The sequence below is a fragment of the Pollicipes pollicipes genome, unplaced genomic scaffold (assembly GCF_011947565.3).
Source record: "Pollicipes pollicipes isolate AB1234 unplaced genomic scaffold, Ppol_2.1 Scaffold_3447;HRSCAF=4054_pilon_pilon_pilon, whole genome shotgun sequence".
Taxonomy (NCBI): domain Eukaryota; kingdom Metazoa; phylum Arthropoda; class Thecostraca; order Pollicipedomorpha; family Pollicipedidae; genus Pollicipes; species Pollicipes pollicipes.
Genome location: NW_023596297.1, coordinates 11,745,129 through 11,754,544, shown reverse-complemented (window position 1 = coordinate 11,754,544; position 9,416 = coordinate 11,745,129). Strand labels below are relative to the sequence as shown.

At 56.2% G+C, this 9,416-nt stretch overlaps 1 protein-coding gene across 1 annotated transcript; it reads left to right on the top strand.

Annotated features, from left to right (window-relative positions):
- Positions 1–431: 431 nt before the first annotated feature.
- LOC119091750 (dynamin) lies at positions 432–3,230 on the top strand (the record flags this gene model as incomplete). Its single annotated transcript, XM_037214614.1, has 1 exon — positions 432–3,230. A coding segment is annotated over exon 1 (2,424 nt), but the record flags the coding sequence as incomplete, so codon positions are not given.
- Positions 3,231–9,416: the final 6,186 nt, after the last annotated feature.

The window sequence follows — 9,416 nt, the reverse complement described above, 5'->3', positions numbered from 1 at the left end:
TGGGGGGGGGGGGGGGGGGGGTTAGGGCGCATTGGCTGCTGTAGGCCATGCGGCCACTGCTCAGTTAAAAGAATCAATTAATTTGATTAGTTGCTGCAGTCGAGCATCACTTTAATGCGTGCATCGATATCCAAACTCTGATATAACTGGTAGCAAATGTGAAATGATTGATACACGTTAAGTAACTCACGCGGGAGCCTTTAAGGTTCTTGAAATATGCAGATATAACATACATATTTCATCGGAAAAATGCTTTGTCATCATTTACAAACATCTACGGTGTTTTGCTAAGTTTGCTTGCATTTCTGCTAATTTGCCGCGTAAGATTGAAGAAAGGAGGTGACTGGGAAAAATCGCAGCGTTTCAGCGTTGTCATTTAGTGTGGACCTGGAGCGCTGCGCTTGTTGCGCGAGAATCGGAAAGCGGGCAAGAGCGGTGTGCGCTGTGGCGGGCGCGGAGTATCTCGGTGTGTGGTGCGCGATGGGCGGGTTTTGTGTTGGTTGCGGCTGGGGAGGCTGAGTTGGTTACGTCGCTGAGGCTTCTTGCAATCGATTTCGCGGATCTGAACATCTGCAGCCGTTGCTGTGTGCAGTGGCGTGGCTTTTTCGAGACGGGATCACAGCGAGCGACTTCAGGAGTGTTGGTACAGCGCAGCTGCGCGCTGTGCAGGATTTCGCCAAAGTGGTATCGGGAGTCCTGGTCATTTTGCATGTTGATCAACAGCTTTGCAAGTTCATTTTGATAGGGTTGCATCTGGCACATCACTTTTGCATTGTGCAGAAGGTGCTCAGCAAGTGGCCTGCAAAATGGCTGGAAATGTGGGGATGGAAAGCCTGATTGGCATAGTGAATCAGTTGCAGGATGCATTCACACAGATGGGTGTTAGCATGCAGCTGGACCTGCCCCAGATAGCTGTTGTTGGTGGTCAGAGTGCTGGGAAGTCCTCGGTATTGGAGAATTTTGTGGGGCAAGATTTCCTACCCCGTGGCTCTGGCATTGTCACAAGACGTCCATTGGTTCTGCAGCTGATCAACAATCCTACTGAATATGGAGAATTCTTGCACTGCAAAGGGCAACACTTCACAGATTTTGATGACATCAGAAGAGAGATCGAGGCAGAGACTGACCGTGTTACAGGTGCAAACAAAGGGATCAGCCCAATTCCAATCAACCTCAGGGTGTATTCGCCTCATGTTCTGAATTTGACCCTGGTGGATTTACCTGGCATGACAAGAGTGCCTGTGGGAGATCAGCCCAAAGACATTGAGGAGCAAATCCGAAACATGATCATGCAGTTCATCACAAAGCCCAACTGCCTGGTGCTTGCTGTCACACCTGCCAATCAAGACATTGCAATCAGTGATGCTCTGAAGCTGGCAAGGGAAGTTGATCCTGATGGAATGAGGACCATCGGTGTCATCACCAAGCTTGACCTGATGGATGATGGGACTGATGCTAAGGACATCTTGGAAAACAAAACTTTGCCTCTGCGTCGAGGTTTTGTCGGAGTGGTGAACCGTAGTCAGCGGGACATTGAGGGTCGCAAAGACATCAGAGCAGCACTTGCTGCAGAAAGGAAGTTCTTCCTAAGCCATCCAGCGTACCGATCGATGGCAGATCGCATGGGAACACCCCACTTGCAGCGGGTGTTGAACCAGCAGTTGTCCAACCACATCAGAGAAACCTTGCCTTCACTCAGAGACAAGTTGCAAAAGCAGCTTCTAAGCATGGAAAAGGAGGTGGAGGAGTATAGGCACTTCAGACCTGATGACCCAAGCATCAAGACCAAGGCTATGCTGCAGATGATCCAGCAGTTGCAGGCTGACTTCGACCGCTCCATTGAAGGCTCTGGGAAAGGTGACGGCCGCATCAACACCAACGAGCTGTCCGGCGGTGCCAAGATCAACCGGCTTTTCCACGAACGGTTCCCGTTTGAGATCGTTAAGATGGAGTTCGACGAGAAGGCACTGCGCAAGGAGATCGCATTCGCCATTCAGAACATCCACGGCATTCGCGTCGGTCTCTTCACGCCCGACATGGCCTTCGACGCTATCGTGAAGAAGCAGATCGAGCGACTGAAGGAGCCCAGCTTGAAGTGCGTGGACCTGGTGGTGCAGGAGCTCACCAACGTGGTGCGTGCGTGTACCGAAAAGCTGGCACGCTACCCCCGGCTGCGAGACGAGGCTGAACGCATCGTCTGCACGTTCATTCGCGAGCGCGAGGCTGAGGTCAAGAAGCAGATCATTCTGCTGATCAACTGCGAGCTGGCATACATGAACACAAACCACGAGGACTTCATCGGCTTCGCCAACGCGCAGTCGCAGACGGAGAACGCCAACAAGACGGGTCGCAAGCTGGGCAACCAGGTGATCCGCAAAGGCTGGCTGTCCATCGGCAACCTGGGCATCATGCGCGGCGGCTCGCGCGACTACTGGTTCGTGCTGACGTCAGAGAGCCTTAACTGGTTCAAGGACGACGAGGAGCGTGATAAGAAGTACATGCTGCCGCTGGACAACCTGAAGCTGCGCGATGTGGAGAGCGGCTTTATAGCGCGCCGCCCGGCATTCGCCCTCTTCTCGCCGGACGGCCGCAACGTCTACAGAGACCACAAGCAGCTGGAGCTCAGCAGCGAGACGTCGGAGGAGATGGATTCTTGGAAGGCGTCTTTTCTGCGCGCCGGCGTCTACCCAGAGAAGGTGTCCTCTGTCAACGGGAGTCGCGACGACGACGACGACCAGGCTGCGTCGCTGGACCCCATGTTGGAGCGCCAGGTGGAGACCATCCGTAACCTAGTCGATAGCTACATGAAGATCGTGACCAAGACGACGCGCGACCTGGTGCCCAAGACCATCATGTACATGATGATCGGTCAATGCAAGACATTCATCATGGGTGAGCTGCTGGCGCACCTGTACGCCAGCGGTGACCAGGCCAGCATGATGGAGGAGTCCGCCGAAGAGGCCTCCAAGCGCGAGGAAATGCTGCGCATGTACCACGCCTGCAAGGAGGCGCTGCGCATCATCAGTAGCGCGTCACTGGCGTGCTCGGCTGCGCCCGCCTCGGCAGCCGTTAGCATGGACTGGGCCAACTCCACAAGCGGTGGCGGCGCGGCTGGCCGGCGCGCGCCACCGCCGACCGCGGCGCGACCGCCGCTAGTGACCGGTCGCCCGGCGCCGGCCATCCCGTCGCGGCCGGGCGGCCGTCAGGGCCTGCCGCCGCCGCTGCAGCCGACCCGTCCGGCCGCCCGGCCGCCCGTGCCGGGCCGGCCGCGCTAGGAGGCCGTCTCTAGTCGTCCGCCCTGCCTGCCAGGCGACCCCCCCGCCGACAGGGTAACGTAGCGTCGATGTGCCAGGCCGTAGGTGGGGCAGTGAGGCTGGCCGAATTATAGGCGTCTGTTGTGTCTGTGGCCGGCGGTGTCGCGGTGATGAACGCCGTCAGCTTATTGTTGGAGATAAGTTAGCGGACCGCGCGTTTTTATTGTTTGTTGTGTGATGATCCATGAGCCGTTCTTGACTATCCGTTGCTAGCTCCTCTGAAAGTCGCGACGGACGCCCACTGATTGTCGAAGTTCGTTTGGATATTGTGTTGGAAATGTGGCTGGTTGTCTGTTCAGCACCATTCGCAATGTGAGTCGTTCGATTCTAGCGTGCTTCATAACTTACGCAGACTCCTGTGGGCTCTGCGTACGCCGCGTGTGAGATCCAACCACTCTCCGGCGTCTCGTGGATTCCATGCGATTTCGCTGTTGGCCATTTCGAGATGTTGACCACACCCACCTCCGACTCTGGTGCTCCGACCATGGGTCACCTGGGCCTTTGCGCGATCGTGAGAACCGTGCGGGACGTAGATGCCCGGATTGTCACGGCCAGGCCGTGCGTTGCATTGAAAAACGCTTGAATAACTCATGTGTTCTAGGGTGGAACCTTTTCTGCGTTGAAGTTGAAATGAGGAGCGTAGTATCGGGCACAAAGGCGTACTGGTTTGCACTGCTCTGTGTGCGGGCACTGCCACTGTAGGCTATCCCTTACGACGAATCTTGCGCCAGTCCAGCGCCGAAGTCTCGGTGTTTATGATGCGGGAGGGCATTACCGCTGGTTGGTTTCCGTATAGGTGATTCAGTGTATACAAATCGAGTTCCAGTCCTATTCCCGTTTTGCCTGCCTCTTGTCTATCTGCTGTGAAAATTGAAAGCACGCGACTCAGTTTTGCTGCATGTGTTTTCGCTTCGTCGCGTATTCAGTGTGTTAGGGAGGTGCGCAGCTGGAAGTCGATTTGTTGTATTCACTGCAAGCGTAGTTTAGAAACATGTATCGTGTGCACGCTCTGGCGGCTTCCGCTGCCTCACCACTGCAAACGGCGCAGAGCCAGTCGGGCTCGGGGCAGTGGTACGTGTGCTGGGCCATTCCTCTCAGTAGGTTTTGATACTATCAGAGGCTGCTTGTGGCAGCGCACAAATAATTTTGCCTACTTCAGTGCACGTTTAGCGCTCAAATGTGATGTTCATCAAATTTATCCAAAGTTTTTGAGGTGTGCTATGCTTACCTTATACGCTGTGCGATGTTTACAACTTGCGCATGTAATAAACGCAATCGTAATCATCGCTGTGTTGCCTTCACTAGCCCGCCGGTCGGCATGGGCGCTCGGGTCCAGGCCGGCCTGAGAGCCGTCGCCTGTGCCGGCCGCACCCGGTCAGCCCCGAGCTGGCTTGTCCGAGCCCCGGCTGGCCGACGGCGTCGGGCTCGGGCCAGCTGCCGGGTCCGATAGCGCCCCGCTGCGCACAGCCAGAATATCTTATCTGACCGCCGCGGCGACTCGGCGGGCCCCGGCCCAGCGGCCCAGCAGGGCAGGCCTGGGGCAAGGCGTGACGTTGAAGTGGCCCTCTCGGGCCCGCCTTGCGCCTGGAACTCGCGTGGTTGCCGTATCTACACGTGCCACATTTCTGTGGAGCTGTAGCCGTTATAGGGGTCATCACCGCAGTGAGTGTGTGGCGCTAGCCGTGCCCTCTGTGCCCCCGGATATCGGGCAGTCTGCCATATGTTCAGACGAATGCTGTTCGACACCCGCTGCTATCTGTAGTCGGACGTTCTGTGATCAACCACCGCACCGGACGTTGGCACACGCCGGCTTTGAGATCACGTTGAAAGTGTTGGTGTCGGTACATCGCATCGGGTGTATGCGGCTTTAGCTCTACCATCCGTAGATGCTTTGGTAACGGCCCGTCCTTTTCCAACAGAACGTGCGGGTAATGCTCCTGCTGAAAAAACAAATGTTTCAAAACAGGTGGGCCTGTTGATGGGCTATTTCTTTCCAAGTAAGTAAAATCTTCCTCCTGTCACAGCAACGACCAGTCGGGGAAACACTGGAGCACCAGCCGAAGCATGAATGAAGAATATAAGTAGCCCTGCGCCTTCAAACTAACGCGTAATCACGCACGGCCTTGGCTTGGGAGGCGCCAGGCGGGGCTAACGCCAACGCAAAACCAATGTAGCACAACGGAGCGCACACAAAAACAATGTGGTACCTCCGGCTCGAAACACGGGCAACTGCCGGGTGGTGGACGTGGACAGAGTGAGGTAACCGACGCCAATAACCAAGGTCCCATTCGCCTTTCATCTTGAGAAACACCCCGCATAATGAGAACGCGTTCTCACCACACCGTTCAAACCCTTTGTCATCCAGAGGCTGGGCGTGTGAGTGCGTCCGGAACCCTGGCGCTGCGTGCGGCCAGGCCCGGCGTCCGCCATCGTGCGCGCGGCGCTCCCGCTGAGCGGTGACTCAGTGGCGCGCCGGCGCGGGGTCAGGGCGCGCCTTTGTACAGCGGCCCGTGACGCGCGAGCTGCCTCCGGATGCTCCGCCAGGCGGCCGCGCCGCACGTGCCGGCCCGCTACGCGTGGTGACGGCAGGCGGACGTCAGCGGTCGCGTCTGTCGCGGCGGCGGGGTCGGTGCGCGCCGCGTCACCGACCTGTTCGTCATCGGCGCCTGCCGCGCTCATCAGCATAACAAGGGATTTCCCGACCTGCGCCACTGTGTTGAACCGATTTTGCGCCACCGGTGTTTGACCGATTTTGCGCTACTGTGTTCGGGCCGGTTTTGTGCTACCGTGGCCCTAAACATACGGCGTCCGCGAACAGCAGACAGCTCTGCACTTTTCGACATCGGTAACTGTGATGCAGTGGATGCAGGACTGCGCCAGGCGTCAACTCCGACCCCATCTGTTCATATCGTGATGTAATCTTATACGAGTTGAGGGCACACTTTGCAGGAGTGCCTGAGGTCAGCAGGGTCAGCTCAGCACCGCCCGGTGTGAGACTGCAGGCTCACCACCTCTCGAGGCGGAACGGTCAGCTCAGCACCGCTCGGGGTGAGACTGTAGTCTCACCATCGCTCGAGGCGGAACGGTCAGCTCAGCACCGCTCGGGGTGAGACTGTGGGCTCACCACCGCTCTAGGCGGAACGGTCAGCTCAGCACCGCTCGGGTGAGACTGTAGTCACCACCGCTTTAGGCGGAACGGTCAGCTCAGCACCGCTCGGGGTGAGACTGTGGGCTCACCGCCGCTTTAGGCGGGACGGTCAGCTCAGCACCGCTCGGGTGAGACTGTAGGCTCACCACCGCTTGAGGCGGGACGGCCAGCTCAGCACCGCTCGGGTGAGACTGTAGGCTCACCACCGCTTGAGGCGGGACGGCCACCTCAGCGCCGCTCGAGTCCGCATATATGAATAAAACGAGGCCCATGTTCTGCATTATGAGCTCAGGGTTTTCATGCTGACAGATATCGGCATTCAGCGACCAGGAGGTACTGGTTAACCGACGTTATTGAGCAAGCATTGTACCGGGAGGTACTGGGTAAACGACGTTACCGAGCAAACATTGGTTATGTGGCCAATACTCAACATCTGAAGCTGTGCTTATGATCACTGGCGATGGTTAGTCGTGATAACATGATCGCTTGTGATCATCGCTCATGATAATAAGAACAGCTTGAAACGTGGATTATTTGCAAAATAACCAATGAATCCTCAATAACGCAGCCTAACCAGTCTCTCCTGGTATACTGAAAGTCGAAAAATTATCAAGATAGGCAATCTGAACTCATATGCCGAAGAATCAGGGTTCAAAGCCTTTCTTGATCATATCATGTCTAGGTTCTGGCTAAAGTTGTCGAACTTGGGGCATCTGACATCTAAGCGTCATCAGTTGACATTTGCTATAGGGCAGTATGTATATGGCAAGACGCTGCTCGGCCCAGGACACAGTTTCTGTGAGTCGCCGAACTGCATGGCTTACGAACATTTACAAGCTGTCTCTGCTGATGACTTGATAAATGTTATTCGTTTGGCTTTGAGCTTATATGACTACCCCTTTGAACGCCGATTTTTTTTGCAAACCCGGGCCTTGACCTGGAGATTGAGTGTCATTGATAATGCACTGATTCAAAGCCGGATGACAGCCAACGGCCCTCTTGGAATTCGTGCGTGACCGCCGATCTCCCACCCCGCGCCACAACCGCACTCGGGATCAGGAGCGCCAGCCGTGGCCCGCCGACGCCCCCCCCCCCCTTCCCCCCCCCCCCGTCCTCGGCAATCGATTGAGTCAAGCGGGAGAGAACGTAGGTGGCCGAGCCCCCACCGGCCTCCATGACGTCACTGTCCCGTTTGACGCACGCAGCCGCTGCGCAGCCGTCGGCGGCGTCGGCTCCCGCGGTTTTGGTGGGGTGGCGGTGGCGTTGGCGGTGGGTTACCCAGTGGTGGCGCCGCGTGGGCGTGACCGGCGGCCAAGGTCACGGTCGTGCCGCCGCCTATCGATTGGCTCGTCCGTGCCGCGGGCCGTCGGCCGGCAGGTCAGGCAGTGCACGCGGCGGCCGGCGTGCAGCTGCACTCGCCCAGCTGTACTCGCACGGCATACACCACGACCACGTGTACCACCATGTTTTTTACACGGCCCCGGTGCCGACTGGTCCGCCAAGGACGACACGCAGCTGGGCGGGCGTGCGCGCACCACCGTAACGTGGCGAGCACCGGCGTCACTCCGGCTCGAATCGGACGGGTGGGCAGGTGTGGTCGGGTCCTCGCGTGGTCATTGCCAAATCAGCGGGACCACGCAGATTTTCGCGCGTGGGCCAGCGCCTGTGCGGCATACAATAGCCCTGATGTGACCCCGGCCCGGCAGTACCTCGGGAGACGTTTGTGACCGAAGCCCGATCCTTATTTCACATGACACGAGGCACGGAGACATCACACATCACAATGCGATGCCAATGTAATGAAGCTAAAAGAAGGGCTTTCGGTGTCAGACAAGTCATCGGAAAGGCAATGGAAAGCATAATTGTCAAGCGTTTTCTTAAATTCCATATCGGGGGATGTAAACATCACTTCGACTAGACGCAGGGAGTCAGCCTTTACGACCTTCTCCACCCGGGCCTGAAGCCCTTGCATTCACTCGGCACGTACCGCACGTCAGTGTCCGTCTAGCTCTTGAAGATGGTGGCCTTCAAAAGCTCAAATTCCGGTGCAGAGCAGAGCAGGCCTCGGCCTCATATTGGGAGAGAACAGTGGGCCATACGTCCTTCGGCCAGGCATCGTCGTCTTGTGCTGCAAGAACCTCTAGGTCTGCATTGCAGTATGAACCTAGTACCGTCCTGTTGGAACACGAAGTTATTGCACATCGCGCCACCCGCATTTTATCTAGGACGTTTGCTTCCCCAGGAGGTCGATATGCTTTTTTGAATGGATTGTCTTGTTTGTTGGCGTAAAAATATCAGCATACTTTTGTTCCCTCCGCGCTGGGGATGACAGCCAAAACTATGATTTTGATGCAAATGATTTGCCCCTTGTGTTTCACTTTATGGCAGGGTCAACATCTTCACCCTGTCATCAGAAATACAGCAGTCATTGTCTTTGCTCATTATTGGGTCAATGGAGAACAGGTTTTGATCCGGGAAGTCCGGACTTGCTTGCAGTTGTTGGTGCTTTTCATCCAGTTCATCAGCAACACGATCTGTTCTGCTCTATATTTATTATGGAACTGGGAAATGTTATTTATGATGATGGTGGGTTTTCTTTTCATGTTCAGAACCTCATCTTCCAGCTTCACCATCGGATCGTTGCTTACGTTGAACCATTTCGCGACCTCCCTCCTTAATGTCCCTGCATTGACTGCTGCGCACATTTCACAGTCTTGCCCGTCTTCACGGACTGTTCTTTTACACTTTCACGCCCCTGCCTCAGCACTCCCTGCACTGCACGCCCTGCACTCATCAGCTCTCCCAACGTTCTTTCTTTTTCGTTTTTAGCATGTCCCGTATCGTCTCGACCGTCTTCCTCGACACATGCAAAGCCTTGGTGATGATGAACGTACTCTCACTTCCGCGGAGACGGCCGGGATATAAGCGGCATTACAGTCAGGACCAGCTGGAGG